Raw genomic sequence first — 17,883 nt, 5'->3', positions numbered from 1 at the left:
AACTGTCGGAAGCAGTAGTTGCACGGATTCTTACATGTCAAACATTGCTTTAGAGTGACATGTGTGCTCCCTGAAGTGGGAGGACGCTTCCAATTTGTAATGCTGAAATATGAGAGAACGGAACCGGGGCGGGTGAATGCACATGGGAGAGGACTGTCCGTGTTCTCGGGGCTCTAAGAGGAAGAAGAAAAAAAAAAGATTTGCTTGGAACTGGATTCGGTGAAGTGGGATGATTACAAAAACAAGTTGATCTTTGGTTCCGGACGAAGCTCCTGCACGCCTACCATGCCAGCCGACCTCGATGGCCAGAAACACGGAGCGAGAGGGAGCTGCAGACACAGACTGTTAAAGTTCATTTAACTTTGAGTCGGAGGACCCTCGAAGTCCTTCAGAGGGGGGGAGCCGATATCCGGCAAGTCTCCGTTAACTGAGGCCAACATGTTGCGGGTGTCTTTGACAGCGTTGAGTCTCTCATGGACTTTGTTCATCTGCAACGTGAGCAGAAGTTCTGCACAAGAAAGACAGTAAGTAGCCCGCGTTGCTCTCTACGAGCATTCCCGATGCTCTCAACCGGGAATTGTAATGTGCACAACTTTTATTAAATTCAGCGTCAACATTTTATATCAAATGGGAAAAGTGTGTGTGGTCACAGCAACATCAGCAATTTAGATTAAAATATGTGCAGCAAACATTTTGATCACTAAATTGTAAGAATCACCGTCCTAATCTGTGCGATTTGAATATGTTCTATGTGAGGATTTATTGTAATTTCTGATGATAACCTTGCCGTTCATGTTTGTTGAGTGCAACTCTATGAGTTAACAGAAAATACTGACAAATGCAGGCGTGATTTGCAAAGGAGAGCTCAGCTGAGGGTGCAATTTGGGCAAAAAGGCGAAAGAGCATCAAACCATGTGACTGAACTAAAAAAAAAAAAAGAACTGGCTGTTTTCAAGACTTCACCTACAAAAGAGCACAAATCCTTCTAAGGCACTGACCAGCTGAGGACAGAAGTTGGGCAAACACAATGAGAAGTTGAGGAGCCGACATGGAGCCATGTGACTGAAATAAGCATGGTCTCCAGCACCTGATCCGGGCTCATCCGAGAGCTGGTTAAACTCACTGTAGATCAAACGCGCAGAGGCAATTTCCTCGTTGTATCTTCCTTCTCCCGAAGCCTGGTTTTCCAGGGGGATTTTCTCATGACTTTCTCTCTCAGGAACTGCAGTTGCCTCCGGCTGCAATGCTGTAGTGCTGTAATGCCAACCACCTGATCCTTCTCTCAGGCATGCAATTGGGTTTGCGCTCAAGGCTTTGCTCATTCCTAATTTGTGTGATCTTCAGTAAAGTTTTTCAGGGGGTGATTTGGCCAATTTAGCTTGAAAAGTAAGAGTTTGAATGACTTGGTGATGGCTGAAACAAACAAGGGAATATTCCCGCTTGTATTGTTTCAGGTACATATCTGCCGCATGTGGATGGCATAGCTAATTTGGGACTGGGTGTTCTTTTTTTTTTATCAAATCAGGTTTGGCTACTCCGACACATCAGTTTGTTTTATCGTGTTGTTCTTGTGTAGCAAATGAGCTACAACTGCATTTCGTAAGTTCTCCTTAAACTGCTCCTCATGCCCCTAAGATAACCCCTCACAGGCCTCACTACTGGTTTAGATTACAGGACCATGCGTACAAGAGTCCCTGAAACTGGCGCTTTGGGTCTAGAAAAAGCACCTTACAAATAAATAGTATTATTATTCTGTCTTTGCTCCCTGACAGACGTAGTCCCTCAGCAGATGGCATATTCTTTCATCCAAATCAAACTTAAATTGGCCTTTCCCCCCCCCCCCCCCCCCTGTTGATAAGCATCAAAGAATGACCTTTGCTCTGTGACCTCGGTGACAGGCTCCTTCCCTCAATTAAGTGTCAGAGTGACCGTGTGGAATCTCAGTCGTTATTTTTCAAAACAGACGCCGAGGTTCTGTCAAGAGGTGCCAGACCACCCAAAGAGAGAAGCAGGGCGGGACGCTCATTGGCCGACAGGTACCGTGTCCCTGGTAACCATTGAAATTTAACCTGATCTCGCTGCACAAATCCAATGGGAATGTCCCTGTTTGTACGTGTGTTGTGTTGCGTGCACGTAGCCGTGCGCGCGGGTCAGGGAGGAAGCGAGACGGAAATGTGACTTTATTCCTCGTTTACCTGTGTCGTCTTCAAAGATAACACTGGAAAAACATTCACTTAAACGGTGTCAGTGTCTGAACGCGCCTAAATGTGGAGCACTGATGCAATTCATGTGTGTGCATATTTAGCACATGTATGTCCTCCTCATGTCTCTTTGTTCTCTCTCTCTCTCTCTCCCTCTGTTTTGCCACCTTTACTTTTCCTGCCCTCCTTCTATCTCACCTCTCTATCCCCATCCTCCCCCCCCTCCCCCCTCTCCACCTTGCTCTTCTCACAGGGGTTATTTGGTGGCCGCACCCTTGGTGTTTCGAGCGGGCGTAGAGGAGAGCGTGAGCGTAACCATCTTCAACGCCAAAGCAGAAACGAGCGTCCAGGTGCAGCTGACGGTGAAGGGACAGACGGTCGCCCACAGCCACGTCTCGGTGCTCGGTGAGAACAAAAGCGAAGGTTACGCCGGCACAGTGCATCACTTTTAGAGGGAGAACCTGCACTAACAAGTTGAGCCAAGAGACCCTTGTACAGATTTCAGAGAACTGAGACAAAAAGTACATGAAAATGCTCTGAGAAAAAAAAGGAAAGTATCTTACATTGACATATCTCGTTGTCTCTATTCCAGATAAAGGCACCATCACGCTAAAGGTGAGTCCAACGATGTTCTACTGAAGCCGTTTCCCACGGTGATGTGCACGCTGCCTTGCAGAGATGTGTAGACTGCGCGGCGCTGTTTAGCTGTGACAGCTGCACAGTAGTGAGAGCCCCCTTGTCCGTTGCGTGCACATTCCTCAGGCAACATGCAAATCGACACTAACGTTATTTGTAATGCAACATCTGTCTCCGCTCATTCATTGGGAATAAGGTAACAGCCTCAATATAATATGCAGCAGCTGTTGACGTGCATGTATGGTCCGCCGCCCCCGAAGGCTGGAATAGATCAATCTAGTATACACAACTGGATTCTTCCCCTCCGTCTCGCCCCTCCCTGTAACCTCCACCCTCATTCTCGTGAAATACAGTCATGAGCAGCGTGCTCTGGTTCGGCTTGGCATCGTCCTCCGGTGTTTGAATGTGGTTCTTTTCTTATGCGGTGGCTTTGGTTCCATAGAAATGTATCAAAAATGTTCAATCAAGGTGAACTGTGCAGCTTACAGTAAACATTTCAATCCTTCCGCCACTGACCTCATTTACTTTTGGTAAATCCGTGTGTGTGTGTGTGTGTGTGTGTGTGTGTGTGTGTGTGTGTGTGTGTGTGTGTGTGTGTGTGTGTGTGTGTGTGTGTGTGTGTGTGTGTGTGTGTGTGTGTGTGTGTGTGTGTGTGTGTGTGTGTGTGTGTGTGTGTGTGTGTGTGTGTGTGTGTGTGTGTGTGTGTGTGTGTGTGTGTGTGTGTGTGTGTGTGCGCGTGTGCCACCAGGTTCCCGCTGGGCTAAGAGGCCAGGCCCATCTGAAGGTGTGGGGGAACCGTCACCTCGCCGAGGGAGGCTACATCTTCCACAACTACACCACCGTCACGGTGGAGAGCAAGGGCACGGCCGTCTTCATCCAGACCGACAAGCCCGTCTACAAACCCAAACATAAAGGTTCCCTCATAGTGCACCTGGTAGTCAGTCAGTTAATCGCTGCACAGAAAGGCAGCGCATTGAGGCTCATTTTTTTGGGAGTTTTTGTCACGGAATCAAACTTGGTTCATGAAAATCAGCCATAAGATGCCGTCATGTTGATGCTGGGTTGAAACTGAAGAACAGCGATGGGGATCCTGATAGGTAGTACGGTGTCTTCTGATTGGGATGTAGCATTTTAATCCATCACATGAATTCAGACGGTCAATTTAATCAATTCTGTCAACAATATTTTATAATTTGATTCGTGACGGCGCACACATTCATTGATCCGAACAGAAATACCAGTAAATGTTCACAATGCATGTTTAAAGGGTGCAAACCTGCTGCATTTTACAATGTTGTGTTTCTCTTTCTGCCTTCAGTGTTCATCAATGTCTACACGGTCACCCCTGATCTGAGGCCAGTAAATGACAAGGTAATTCAAAGTAGATGTCACGTTGACGGAAATAAAGTTGCGCCTGAAAACATTGCAAACATTGCACACCACTCTTTGACACCAGGCAAATAAGCCACAAAGAACTGAGTCTTTACTGAAAATCAACAAGATGTGTGGCGAAATCTGCATTGCAAAAAAATACAAATTCTCAATCTCCAGATCCGTGTTTACATCATACAACTGACACACGTCGCCTTTTTTTTTTTTACCATATCACCTCAGCAATATGACAACATGTTATTTTAGCACAGACATACTTTTCCATCTCTAATTGGTGGAGTTAAGAGGAGAAACCTGGTCTGCCGCGAGTGCAGAGAAATGTACAGTTACCTGTTTACAGCAGCCATTTCTCTTGGAATGTTAGCAATGGCTCCGAATATGCTGTGCAACTGTGCAGACAGACGGTTTATTGATGTTTGCAGCTCTAAAGGCCCGCTGCTGGTACGGGGCAATACTCACTTTCACAGATGGATGATTGTTGGATAAGGAATGAGTGGGGAGAAGCGTTGGGCGTAGGATCCTCCCGAGGCGTAACAGTTTGTATCTTATTCATAATGTCTTATCTTTCCTCTCTGTTTTTTTAAAATTCTTTTTGCAGATTGAGGCGTATGTTTTGGTGAGTGGAGGCTGGCCTGGGACCACCCAGGGGACGGTGGCAATTAGAATTCCCGGCCTGGTCGGAGATTACAGAGCAGGAGTCGGGGCAGCTCACCTAGATAACAGGGCGCTCTTTGGAACTGTACAAGGATAAACAACATGAAAGGAATCTCTTCTCGTCTCTTGGTTTTGTCTTTATCAGCCCCCCCCCCCCACAACCCCACACACACTGTGTCTCCCTGTCTCACACTTGCTGGCCTTACTCGTTTATTGTCTGTCTTCCCAGAACTGTTTTTTGTAGAGCAAATAACAAGCTGCTGCTACATAAGAAGCTTAGGGAAGCTCATGCATTACTTCTAGCTAGCGCTTGGATTTTAGTTTAGTTTTTTTCCTGCTCTTTTACCTGCAACCGGAGGGAAAGTTGTAAAAGTATTTTGACAGTCGGCAGGTCTCTGGGTCACGTTCAGTTCAAGGACTTACATGTGAAATGAGTAATCTTCACACTTTTCATTTGACAGGATCCAAGAGGATCCAGGATGGTCCAGTGGAGAAGTCTCAAATCCATCTGTTGTGGTGAGCCACGGCTTCTCTCGTGTCTTTGCACCTTCATTGTGCAGCATATCGATTCAAACTTCATTGTCATTCAATGTCATTTTAGGACTGCTCATTTTATTTCAGTATTAAAAAAGAGGGTGATAAAACGTATCGGGGGTGTGTACGGTGGTACGGGTGAGGTTGCTCCCTGTCCATCATACAGGCATTGAAGGTGTTGACTACATTTCTGTGTCCTGTAGGCGTCGTGAACATGAGTTTCCCTCTGTCTGACCAGCCTGTGCTTGGGGAGTGGTTTATCTTCGTGGAGGTGCAGGGCCACACCTATAACAAGTCGTTTGAAGTGCAGAAGTATGGTGAGACAAGAGAAGCACAACAGTTCATAGTTCTTTGTAGAATCAATTGTCCTCTTGTGTTTTTATTTCCAGCAGTGATACTTCATGTTCAGTGTATTTTTAAAAAGTTACTTTTGTCCATTGAGTGTTTCATAAAATAAAGACGCAACCGTCACATGATTCTGATAAACATCTTTAGAGACAAGAAGAAAACACTGCAATGAGTGTCGTTTTATGCAGAAAGACACTCGTAGAGAGTACGAGACATTATACAACCACCACTAGAATCATGTAACTGGAGCAATATTATCTCTCCTCCTTCACAGTGATGCCCAAGTTTGAGTTGGTGATCGATCCACCGCGCTACATTCGTGATCTGAGCTCATGCGAGCAAGCTACTGTCAGGGCCAAGTAAGTCACTTCAAATGACATATCAAACCAAAGTGAAGCCTCGTCTTTCCTTCTGTTGGGTACACGTAGCTCTGCTTTAGTGCGGCCATCGTGTTCTTCTAATTCATTCTGGATTCACTGACTGCTGCCTCGTAGATGTAGAGTTCTGACGTGTCAATGTGGTACAGGTACACCTTTGGGAAAGCAGTGATGGGGAAGTTGACAGTGAATATGACCGTGAATGGAGTGGGCTACTACCGCCATGAGATGGGCCATCCTGTGATTAAAAGCATGGAGGTCAGTTTATTTACTCCCTGGTCAACAGATATCCTGACTCTGCGTGTTACTGCTCCATGTTTGAGAATGTGATAGCAAATGAAAGGCTGGTATTGAAATATGATTGTGTTATTTCGGGTTGAATTTAGTCAATATCATTACCATACATACGTTGAACATAATTGTTGTTATGTGCGATTCGAGCTCTGGCACTAGAATGACGTTCCACTGCTCTCCTGTTCTCAGATCAAAGGCTCCGCTAACTTCAGCCTGTGTGTCAAAGACATGATGCCGTTGGATGTAGCCGACCACTTCAGGGGCACCGTGAGCATTTGGGCGTCGGTGAGCAGCATCGATGGCAGCAGACAAACCACTTTCGACGATTCCACGCCCGTCCATAAACAGCTCATTGACATCAAGTACTCAAAGGACACGCGCAAACAGTTCAAGCCTGGTCTGCCTTACAAAGGGAAGGTGAGGCGGTAGAGACACAACCCGCCGCACGTAACACCGCATCCTGTTCGTAACCAGCTTTAATGTCTGCCACCTGGTGACTGTAGATGAATTACCCCGGTGTCTGCTTTTTGTATCTTCCCACCTGCTGTTTGTTAATTCTCTCCCTGTAGATTGAGGTGACGTACCCTGACGGGAGCCCAGCTGATGGGGTGAGGGTGCGCGTCAAGGCAGAGCTGACCCCCAAGGACAATGTCTACACCAGCGAGCTGATCGCCAAGGACGGCCAGGCCACCTTTGAGATCCCCTCCATCCCTACCGCGGCCCAGTATGTCTGGCTAGAGGTCAGTAGCGGGAGGGTTAGGTCATATAAACGTGGGGGAACAGAGATGGTCATTGTCAGCAGGAACTTTTTATTTCTTGTTTGGCATAGACTAAGGTGACATCCATTGACGACAAGACAGTAGGAGACCAGTACCTGCCCAGCTACCTGTCGATCAGTAGCTGGTACTCTCCCAGCAGGTGTCACATCCAGATTCAGAGCCCCAGTGCTCCACTCCAGGTCAGCGCTGCCCTTCTTTTCCTCAATTCCTCTGCGAATGTCGTCTTCAGCATCAGTCGTTTCAGACCATTTTTCACCAAAAGATAATGCACTGCGTCAATGCTGCCGCAGTGTCATCGGCAACTTGGTGACGTCAGCGTATTTTGCGTCTCTCCGGCGTGCGTATAGGTCGGCCGAGAAGCGGAAGTTGCATTCAAATCCACCTGCCCCTGTAACTTCACGCTACACTACGAGGTGGCATCGAGGGGGAACATCGTCCTATCGGGCCAACAACCGGCCAACCTGACAGCCTCGCACCGGGGGAAAAGGGCGACAGTCACCTTTGACAAGAACATTCACACCACCCAGCTGCCTCCTCCTGCCTCTGGTCAGTGTGTGTTTTTTTATCCCCTGGATTTTGATGGATTTAAGATGTTCAGAAAAACCTTTTCGGAGGCCTGTTTTCTTTCTACTCTCAGCAGCATGTGCTCTGAGTTAAAACGTCTGAGCATTAAGCCTTTTAGCCCCTTATGTAAGCATCACACAGGCCCCAAGCTATTCCCTGTGATCCTCCTATCTGTTCTCTTTGATCGAGTGTCCCAGCATCTTTATCAAAGCTGTCTTTAACATCAGAATACCGAGTCTTTATGAATACTGTTTCACCCCCACCCCTTGCTGTCACGACGCCAGGTGTTGCTGGCTCCGCCTCCTCCCAGGCCGAGATGGACAGCTGCGTGTCGTTTCTGCGTTTTCCCGTTAGCCACAGCATGGCACCACTCAGCCGTCTGCTGGTCTACTACGTGAGGGAAAACGGCGAAGGCGTAACGGACAGTCTGCAAATCCCGATCCAGCCCGATTTTGAGAACCAGGTTTGCGTTATCTTGAAAAAATACTGTTGGGCTTCCCTGCTTTCCCCTAACCCATTCCACACGAGACTTTCATCTTTCATTTCAAAGAAAAAGAAAATGTGTCAACACAAATATACACAAGATACAAAATACAGGTACGTGTGTCTAGGTATTGGGTTGAGAACTATTTTGGTTCCTTTTCAGCCATGACTTAGTCCCTCTATTAAAACAAATGAACCACGCAGGCAAGGAGCGTGACCATGTTGGCATTTCAAAATAAGCTTTAAGCTGAACATATTCAGTTTTTCCAAGGTGGTCTACACACAGAAAGGCATTAAGTATCCCAAGAAAACCATTTCATCTGTAACAACCGTTGTTATTTCAAGACAATACTCTCCCCAGAAAAAGCCTGTTCACCCTGCTGTTGTCTGGGAAAAGACACAGACGTATCTGCTGCCGAACCAGCAGACTTCAAAATGGCTTCTTTCCTCTGACTTTTGTTTTCTTTCCTTTTGTAGCAAACAGTCTAAATTCCGTTGTGCAACCCTGTCGTACAATAAACCTTGTAACCTTGTAAAATGATCACACATTAATAAATGAACGCGGGTAAGTTAGTTGCCCAAACGTTGATGTTGGATATGCCTCAGGTATCATCAAAATATCTTTATTAATAATTCATAAAAACATGGAGAAGTCAGGATATATATTTTGGAGCTGAGGCCAAGTATCCATGCACCAGCTCTGTCCACAGTGTAATGTCTGTAAACAAACAGCTGTGTTGGCCTGGGAGAGCTCAGTTCCTGCCTGCATTAGGTGGAGTTAACTCCCTGAAGTATTTACAGCTCCCTGGTATGCCATTACAACACTGTGTGTGTGTGTGTGTGTGTGTGTGTGTGTGGGTGTGTGCCGGAGGAGGGGGGTTTGTGAGGGCATGATGAGACAGAGGCCACGCAGGCTGCAGGCAGATGAGTGGGGTCGTGACAGCAGAGGATGAGAGTGGTGAGAGGAGGGCAGCGGAACCGATTAACGGGACTAATTTGTGACTGCACGCTAGTGTGAAGGTTTATGACCGACTCTCACCATCCCTCCCTCTTTCAAAGTCTGTAGTTTTCCACTCTCTGTCCTCATGTTTCCCACCACATCTTACAATTCAACACGAAAGGATTTATGTTCGTTGACTGAATATGGTACCGAAACATTGCTACTTAAGAACTATCGGGCAACACTGCCGTCTGGTGCTGGAACATTTCGTCAGTTCAGTAATTGGAAAATAAACGTTTCAAATGTGAGGATTTGTTTCCGACATGTTATAGATTCAATGATTAATGAGTCAATGAATCTAACAATGTATCAGCAGGTGAATCAACAACTAAAATAATTGTTAGTTGCATCCCTTCTGCCAACTATCGTTTGAGGTTTAATACACAATAGTTTGGTCTAAATAACTGGTTGTATGAATGCTTGCTGGTCCACAGTCGTGTTACAGTTGATTTGTGTTGGTCGGTCTGCAGGTGTCTGTTTCTCTGTCAGCTAATGAGTCGATGCCCGGAGACCCCGTGACCCTGCGCGTCCGCGGAGAAAAAGGCTCCTGTGTGTGTGTGGCCACTGTGGATAAGAGCCTTTATCTATTAAAGCCTGACTTCCAGCTCAGTCCAGATAAGGTCCGTTCTAAGTTTACAGCGATATCTTCATTCTGTCCGCCTTAAATTGTGACTGAATCTTTTACCAAGTCTTACCTGTTGTTTTTCTTAAAACAAGTGAATGAATGCGTTTCCTCTGGGCAGGTGTTTAAAGAGCTGGCAGATTTTGACGTTTCGGATGCCTTCGGCATTCCCAAAGATGACGGACACTTCTGGTGGCCTGGGCTGTCATCAAAGAGGCGCAGGCGCTCCTCTGTGTTCCCGTGGCACTGGGACATCACCAAGGACGCACGCTTTGCTTTCTCAGTGAGAACACACACTTCGTTAAAGAGCCCGCAGAGATGGTACAGGTATAAAAAAAAAAAGAAATAGCAATCATTGTGTGTTTGTGTGTGTTTTTTTCTCTCTCTCTATGTTTAACACAGGAAACTGGGCTGGTTGTGATGACAGATATGGTGAGTTTAAACCACCGGCAGAGCGGAGGCATGTACACAGACGAGGCCGTTCCCGCCTTCCAGCCGCACACCTCCACCTTAGTGGCTGCCATGCACTCTCGACCCACAACCAGGTAAGTGACCTGCTTCAGAGAAGTCAAAGGCCGTCTGTGTGCCTCTTAAGGTTGTTTTCCTGACTGAAAAACCTCATTTAATAGATAAAACCCAGAGCCTTCCTCAGCTTTTCTCTGTTGGGGTGGCCTCTCGCACCACTAAGGGTCTTTGTATTTGAGTTACTTATTCCACTCCTTAATGCCGGATGGAAGAAAACAAGTTAGTGATGAAAATTGACTGTGATCTCTGACTGGACCACACACAGTTGCTAAAGCATGTACTTTTCTGAAAGCAATTCATTTGAAAGCAAACCCACGAGAGAGCAATAATTACTTAATGCCTCTTAGTATTATATTCTAGTTGTACACATTCCAGTATTTGCCGTGCCTGGGATGAAAAAGGTCTCCAAAATGAGTAATGAAAGAAGAAAAAAGAAAAAAAATGACAAAAGAAATGAGTTCTGTTGGTGTGTCCATATTTTCGGTCTGCATTCCTTTGTGCCACTCTGGTGCTGAACATTAAACACATGACGTGACTCACAGATTGTCAGAGCGGAGTGCAGAACAATACATTTTCCAATGCTGCTGGTGTTTTATTGTGAGCAGCTGAAACCTTTTACTGATGTCAGCTTGTGTTTTGGTTGCAGAGCAGAGAAGCGTAGGCGCACATTTTTCCCAGAGACTTGGGTGTGGCACTGCCTCAACGTCAGGTATTTAAATCTTTGTATTATTATTTCACGTGTGTGTGTGTGTGTGTGTGTTACATGGCCGGGGCTAGAAATATCAGATTGTCTGTACTTATATGGGATTTAGTCACAATCCCAAGCACTTAAGTAGAAAAATGCAGATGGGGGAAGAGATGAGAGGAGCAAACATACGAAAACCTATGAGGATGAAACAGAGAGGAGACAAAAGGTAAAGAACCACTCATGAAATGTAAGAGGAGACAAGTATAGGTAGAGCAGGAGGAGGAAAGACAAACAGGAGGTGTGAGGAGAAGAATATCGACGAAGATGAACAGTGGAAGGGAAGTTGGGATCAGAAAAGGACGCGGGAAAGAGAGAGTGAAGATGGAAGAGAGGGGGAGGAAAGGTGCGAGAGGAGCCTGATGTTCCATCACTCCCCCCCCCCCCCCCCTCCGGGTGTGAATGTGCCTCATTTAAATTGGCCGATCTTGGAACAGACTTTCTCAACAGCACCTTCCATTCATTTTCAGCCAACATAAATGGACTGCCCATAGATTTCCATATGCTTGATTCCTTTGGATGGGACTCCAGCGCTGCCGAATATCCTGTGAAGTCCAAAGCTCTTGATTTCCCTTAAAAATCCATTAAAGTGGATTTTGGGCAACTTTGATCAAAAGGGAGGGCACACGTGGAGTTTTTACAAGTTTATTATGCCGTGCGACAGTTTGCCAACACCAACATTAAATGTGCGCTGCCAATAATGAGCTCGGTCCATTTCATCCATAGAAACAGATCGGGTCAACGCCTGACTGTCCCTCACACCTGTCCATGTCAGAGAGTTTGCAGGAGTTACATTGGTGCAGGTGTTGGTGTTGACGCAGGTGTTGCTGACATAAAAGTGATCTCCATTGATTCATCAAGCTTGTCCTTGTAGTCTGTGCCTTTTTTATGAAGCAACCACGAAAGGATGCTTAAAAAAAGAAAGAAAGAATCTTGTTAATTCACTCTCCAACTAAGCTTGCCACTCAAGTTGTGTCTCAACATGTGTCACTTGCAGCTCTGAGACCGGCGAAGCCGAGCTGCGATTGGAAGTGCCGGATTCGATCACCACTTGGGTGACCGAAGCCGTCGGCCTGTCGGAGGAAAAGGGGCTGGGCTTAGCAAAGAAAGCGGAGCTTCGCACCTTCAAGCCCTTCTTTGTCGACTTCACCTTGCCCTCCAGCTTAATCCGAGGGGAGCAGACCAAAGTTCCCCTCACTGTCTACAACTACCTGCCGACCTGTTCAGAGGTGAGATGATGAATGAGGGCGGCAGATGTACAGGAAGCAAGTTACGTTCCCACAGTGCAGCATTATGTGCAAGAAGGCTCGGCAGCAGTCGCCTTCACACAGTACACGCCTCGTAGTCTTTATCGATATATTTGTGAAGATGACGAGGGTACCACTTCTTCGCAGGGATACGGCTTAAAGGGCCATACTCATGTTTTAGCCCATTACCCTCAAATTGTGTGCATGTTACGTGACTGTCACCGTCTTCCAAAGGATGGTTTGAGAATAAGGTTTTCTGAGAGGGTATTTGAAAAGATTTAATTGGCAAAAGACTTAAAAATTGAACAGGTTGTAGCGCTGCCTTTGAACAGCCCTCTTAGTTCTGTCTTGCGCTCCACACTGATGACATCACGATGTTTGCAGATGAGCCTGTTAAATGGCCTGTGCGTGTGCTGCCCTGATGTCATGTGAGATGAATATACAAACCAGAGTAGCCCCTCCCTTTGATGTCCACCCCGGCAACATGTGATTCCTATATTTTCTGCTCAGTTATTTACGACTTGTGGCGTGTGGATGAAAAACAGTCGAGCGATCCCCTCTGCATTACCGAGCCCTCTGTGAAAATTGGTTGATGAGTGGAACGTAATCCTTCAGGGAGCGTGAGAAGCATGAGTCAGTCGGCATGGAAAATTCGTAATGCGATTTAGAAATTCTCTCTCTCGCTTTCGGGGCTTTGAAGAGAACACGCTATATGAGGGAGGGGCGTGCCGGTCGGAATGATGTCATTGTAGCCCGTCAGAGGAGATCAATTGCCTCTGATTTGTCTCTTCCTGCTTCTCTCCCCTCTCAGGTTCATGTCAAAGTCTCAGTTCCGAAAGGCATAAAGTTTATTGGCCACCCTGGAAAGCACCACCTTACCAGGAAGAAGTGTGTTGCTCCTGGAGAGGCTACGCCTACATCCATTGTGTTGTCTTTCACGGAACTGGGGTCCGCAAACATCACAGGTAGTCACGTCGGTTTTATGAAGTACATTTTACAAACCACAAGTTTGCCTTCATCTGTACAGCATACAACAGCCTAACCCCGAACCCGAACCCTTTGACCCTTGATTCTGAAAAGGAAACGCTCCCCCTGAAATACCCTTTAATGTTGAAATCGAAAATGAACGAGGGTTCTTGATTTCTCTGCTGTGTTGCATCATTTTAAATACTTTTACAGGCAGGGCTGTAGGGGTTGCACATTTTTTCACAATGTCATGACACTGCCAGTTGCAAGGCAAAGATTAGAGAGGTATTCAGGTAAGTTGGCCAGGTATCAGGCATTTCCATTGGAAATACTTGAGAAATGAATTTTCTTCCCACGGCAAGCATTTTCACTGTTGGTCAGGAGATCAAATGAGTTGTCGTACTTCATTACTACACACATACTAACAAAGCACCTTTATATTTACTTAAAGACCTTAAGTTAAATTACTCCAACAATGTAGGATCAACTATTCTTATATCCCACAACCCCTGTCGCATTACCAGAAACGTGGCTCAGCCTTTGTTTTGCAGGTATGCGTCAGAGTTTTGATGCTAATGTAAACGATACAGATTAGATTGTGCTGTGTCATTGAAATAGCGTTACTTGAATTCGTAAGTGGCATAAAAGATCAGCCTTTCACCAGGGCGTCCGTGCCCTCAGTGTGATGCCTTTCAAAAAGGCAAGTCTTTGACTTAAGCGAGCTGTGCCGGCCAAGGGGCCGGAGCTGTGTGTGTGTGATCTGGTCACCCACCCAGAGTTACAAGCAGTGCCCTCCAGAACGCATGTGAGAACAAAGCAGGCCAGCAGTGGGGGAGCAACCGGAGCTGTGCTGTGACACTCAGTGGCATGTTGATGAGTTTGCAGGCCACTGGCGGTCAATGGGCCCCCCGTGGCCCCGCTCCTAGTCCCCTGGCCCCTTGTGTTTCCCTCTCAGTACACACACACAAAGAGACGCCACTGGCACAGGGCCACATTTCCAATGTGCTCCCCAGCAAGAGAAGTGGGAGTCCTCTTACAGACATGTTTGTCCTGTGTCACGTATGTTGATGTCCACAAACGACATCGTTAGAGATATGGTCATATCCTGCCGTTACTGATTTTTGACCTCACAAACACCTTTTGATGTTGTCCAAATCTCTTGACATTTGCCAACATTGTTAGGATATCTTTTTCTAATTAACCTCCGCCCCATAAAGAGTGACTTTTAAGTACTTCGTATAGGATGAGCCTCAATGTCTAGACTGGCAAAATTCAAAACAATTTCGCCCGGTAGTCACATGTACTCTGAGAAGTACTTTGTAGTGATAATTATAAACAATTTGAGCTACGAAGATACTCAAGGCAGACCGATTTGAAGGGCTTGTCTCTCTGCCCCAGGGCTGCTACTGTTGGCATTTTATTTAATAACACATAACTGAATATAGGCGGGAACAATGACTCAAGTCTTGCGACTGACTTGGGGCGATGCTCCGCGGACATACCGCACAAACCAAATCAGGAAAGCTGATCCTGTTCTCTGCTGCCCCGATAGCTCGTGCTATTGCCTACAATGAACCAAGCTGCTGTTCAGATGGATTCCAGACGGGCAAAACAAATAACGACGTGGACGATAAAAGGACCCCGATCGGCCTGGATTATGTCCGCAGGACTGTCCATGTGGAGGTGAGAAAGTTGCTGTTGATCAATGTCACTTGACAGAGAAGACTTGCTTTTATATATTTCAACAATAGGTTTGAATTGTTCTGAGATAATCTGTCGAAACCTTTTTATTATTTCTTGATTCATCCCACTTTTCCTCTCCACTCTCCTTGTAGCCAGAAGGCCTTCCAAGAGAATACACCTACAGTGTCTTCTTCTGTCCCAATGGTATATATTCTTCTGATGTCATATCATTTTTAAGACTTTTTCAGGAGACCAATGGTAGATCACAGCTTACCTGCTGTATCATCTCCCTAATTACATTTCTTGAAATGACTCATTGAGTATTTCATATTTCCATTTTCAGAGAGAATCCACATTTCCACCCCCAACAAGTACGAGTACCAGTATGTGAAAAAGCCGGCCAAGATGAACCAGTTCCAAGTGGCAGTGAAGACCCACAACGATGCACACTTTGCCCTCTCTGCCAGCCCCTACGACAGTGCAGAGATGCTAGAGATCGTACTTGGGGGTAGGCAAAACACTCGCTCTTGGATCTCCTTGGGCAAGATGGGCGAGCCGCTGATCAGTGCCGCCACACCGGGCATCCTCTCCTGGGACGAGTTCCGCAGCTTCTGGATCAGCTGGAAGGGAGGCGCTGTCCAGGTAAGGAGATAAAGGAACTGCGTAGAGGAAAGTCAGAGGTCGGATAAATATATGTGTATCGGTTTAGTGTGATAGATTGGCAGCAATTAATCAACTGTTGAGCCGGTGAAATGATGAGCACATGGACTGATGTGATGTCCTGCACCAATATCCTTTGGTGTCACAAGTCCGGCACAAAGAGAAGAGGCTGAAAAAGACTCAGCAGGCCATGGGGTCTGAGTATTAGGAGGACTGGCGCCACTTTTACTGGCATGCTGTCTGGTAAGGTCACGCCTAACGGTCTGATGTCACTGAGGACTGTGATCCCCAGACCCAGCATGAGCCTCAACCCATTCACCAAAGGCAGGAGTTAAAGCCTGCGCAGTACAGCCCGATGGGATTCATTTCTCTTCTAGCGGATGGTGCCATTTTTTTGGGTTGAATGAGCTGTGGGGCTCGGCCTTGCACGGTGTGGTTTAATGTGGTTACGCAATGAAACTCTAGTCCCAGAGAGGAAATGTGCTCTCCATTGGTCCGTTTGTATGTTTGTGTTTGTGTGTGGGAGGTGAGTGAATCACACTAGCATCACCAAGACTTTGCAGAAGAACATTATTAGTGCTAAGTATGAGGGAGTCCAAAAAAAAAAAAAAGCATCAGTTGCTTTACAAAACTGGGTTCACTGATTCGTAATGTTTTCTCGTTGACTCCTATCTTTTTGTGTACCATCCTATTTGTGCTCCTGAAGTGTTTGCCTTCAGCCCGTCTGCATAATTCTCTCCAGGTGGGCCATGGTTTACATCCATCCAATGAATCAGTGATCCTCCAGTGGACAGGCCAATTCTCTGGACAGGTCTGACTCTTTTATTGCATTATTATACGAGTTGCAGTGATTTATCTTTACTGATAATAACATGAATGCTAATTTGTTTGTCCGTCCAGGTGCGTCACATAGGCTTCTCAACAGGCTGGGGATCAGTTGGGGAGTTTAAGATCTGGAGGAAGGAAGACTCTGATGAGAACCACAACGAGGCCTTCACTCTGGGGGTCCCTCACAACATGGTGCCTGGATCTGAGAGAGCCACCGCATTTATGATTGGTAAACTTTTTGTGAAGTGTGCATTTATATAACTTCTAATTGCATGTGCGAAACATCGACACCACTTTCATTATACTATCTACATCTCTTAACGCACAGATCGGTAAAGCTCCACACACGTGTGTTATATGTGTGTCTATGTGTACACCCGTACTAGGGGATGTGATGGGGCCAACTCTGAATAACCTGGACAAGCTGTTGCGTCTGCCCTTTGGATGTGGGGAGCAGAACATGATCCATTTTGCCCCCAACGTCTTTGTTCTCAAGTACCTGCAGAAGACCCGGCAGCTCGGCCCTGCAGTTGAGAATGAAGCAACTGATTACCTGTTGCAAGGTAAATGAACTGCAAACTGCAAACCAGCACTGCAACTGCAATGCTGGTTTTCACAACATGTTGCACCCTTAAAAGGATGAGCTCCTCACTAAGCTTTAAAAAGAACTGTCTTCACCTCTGAGCCTATGAAGTTTTACATGTTTGTGTTAGGGAAACTTGGGTTTGAGTTTTGTACATTTAACTGTTGATTTATTGTAAATTTGATCTGTCTTTTCATCATTTTTTCTCCTGATATACTCAGGTTTGGATACAATGTCCAGTAAAACGTTTAAAATGTCAAGATATGTCTTACAGGATAGGTATCAAGAGTACCAAGAGCTCTTACTTCACGCAAACTTGCCCTACTTTTGTTGGACAAACCTGAATTGGTGATTCAATATTTGACACTGACAAATTAGCGAGCAGCTGTTTAAGCAGAGGAAACAAATGCATCAATCAAGCTCTTAGAGTGTATCATCAATCTTTACAATTCAAATCCCTTCTGGCTCGACTTTGAGCAAAGTGACTTAATGCTGAGCAGAAGGAATTTTGTCTAATTTCTGGAAACTATTGGAGTGAAGTTTACCTTGGACGGTGGTTTTTGTTTGTGAAGCTGTGGATTTCTCGACGGAGAAGCCTGGCTGGCGCTGAGTACTTTGGATCACGGAGTTACCCAGAGCAATCTTTTCTCCACCTCCTCTGTTTTCTCCACTTAACCCTCCTCGACCTTTTCTAGCATACCGTGTCAGGGACACAGGCTGTGCTGCAGATGGATCTGCAGTAAATGAGTTGTGACTGTGAGG

At 46.1% G+C, this 17,883-nt stretch overlaps 1 protein-coding gene across 1 annotated transcript in view; it reads left to right on the top strand.

The window, feature by feature from the left end:
- The first annotated feature begins 158 nt into the window (after positions 1-158).
- Positions 159-17,883, top strand: part of cpamd8 (C3 and PZP like alpha-2-macroglobulin domain containing 8) — a 36,918-nt gene continuing 19,193 nt past the window's right edge. Inside the window, exons 1-27 of the mRNA XM_079267632.1 lie at positions 159-524; positions 2,455-2,606; positions 2,794-2,816; positions 3,586-3,751; positions 4,156-4,208; positions 4,828-4,845; positions 5,345-5,399; positions 5,621-5,734; positions 6,040-6,124; positions 6,292-6,400; positions 6,626-6,853; positions 7,006-7,176; positions 7,266-7,394; positions 7,563-7,761; positions 8,064-8,242; positions 9,733-9,882; positions 10,006-10,167; positions 10,287-10,429; positions 11,056-11,118; positions 12,152-12,383; positions 13,213-13,366; positions 14,920-15,050; positions 15,203-15,254; positions 15,394-15,692; positions 16,453-16,521; positions 16,611-16,767; positions 16,925-17,101. Coding sequence (XP_079123758.1) covers positions 439-524; positions 2,455-2,606; positions 2,794-2,816; positions 3,586-3,751; positions 4,156-4,208; positions 4,828-4,845; positions 5,345-5,399; positions 5,621-5,734; positions 6,040-6,124; positions 6,292-6,400; positions 6,626-6,853; positions 7,006-7,176; positions 7,266-7,394; positions 7,563-7,761; positions 8,064-8,242; positions 9,733-9,882; positions 10,006-10,167; positions 10,287-10,429; positions 11,056-11,118; positions 12,152-12,383; positions 13,213-13,366; positions 14,920-15,050; positions 15,203-15,254; positions 15,394-15,692; positions 16,453-16,521; positions 16,611-16,767; positions 16,925-17,101 — 3,556 coding nt within the window. The 5' untranslated portion in view covers positions 159-438. The remainder of the gene's footprint in view (positions 525-2,454; positions 2,607-2,793; positions 2,817-3,585; positions 3,752-4,155; positions 4,209-4,827; positions 4,846-5,344; positions 5,400-5,620; positions 5,735-6,039; positions 6,125-6,291; positions 6,401-6,625; positions 6,854-7,005; positions 7,177-7,265; positions 7,395-7,562; positions 7,762-8,063; positions 8,243-9,732; positions 9,883-10,005; positions 10,168-10,286; positions 10,430-11,055; positions 11,119-12,151; positions 12,384-13,212; positions 13,367-14,919; positions 15,051-15,202; positions 15,255-15,393; positions 15,693-16,452; positions 16,522-16,610; positions 16,768-16,924; positions 17,102-17,883) is intronic.

This window comes from Melanostigma gelatinosum (genome assembly GCF_949748355.1).
Source record: "Melanostigma gelatinosum genome assembly, chromosome: 4".
Taxonomy (NCBI): Eukaryota; Metazoa; Chordata; class Actinopteri; order Perciformes; family Zoarcidae; genus Melanostigma; species Melanostigma gelatinosum.
Note: the sequence above shows the minus strand (reverse complement) of the source record. Positions and strands in the feature narration are given on the sequence as shown.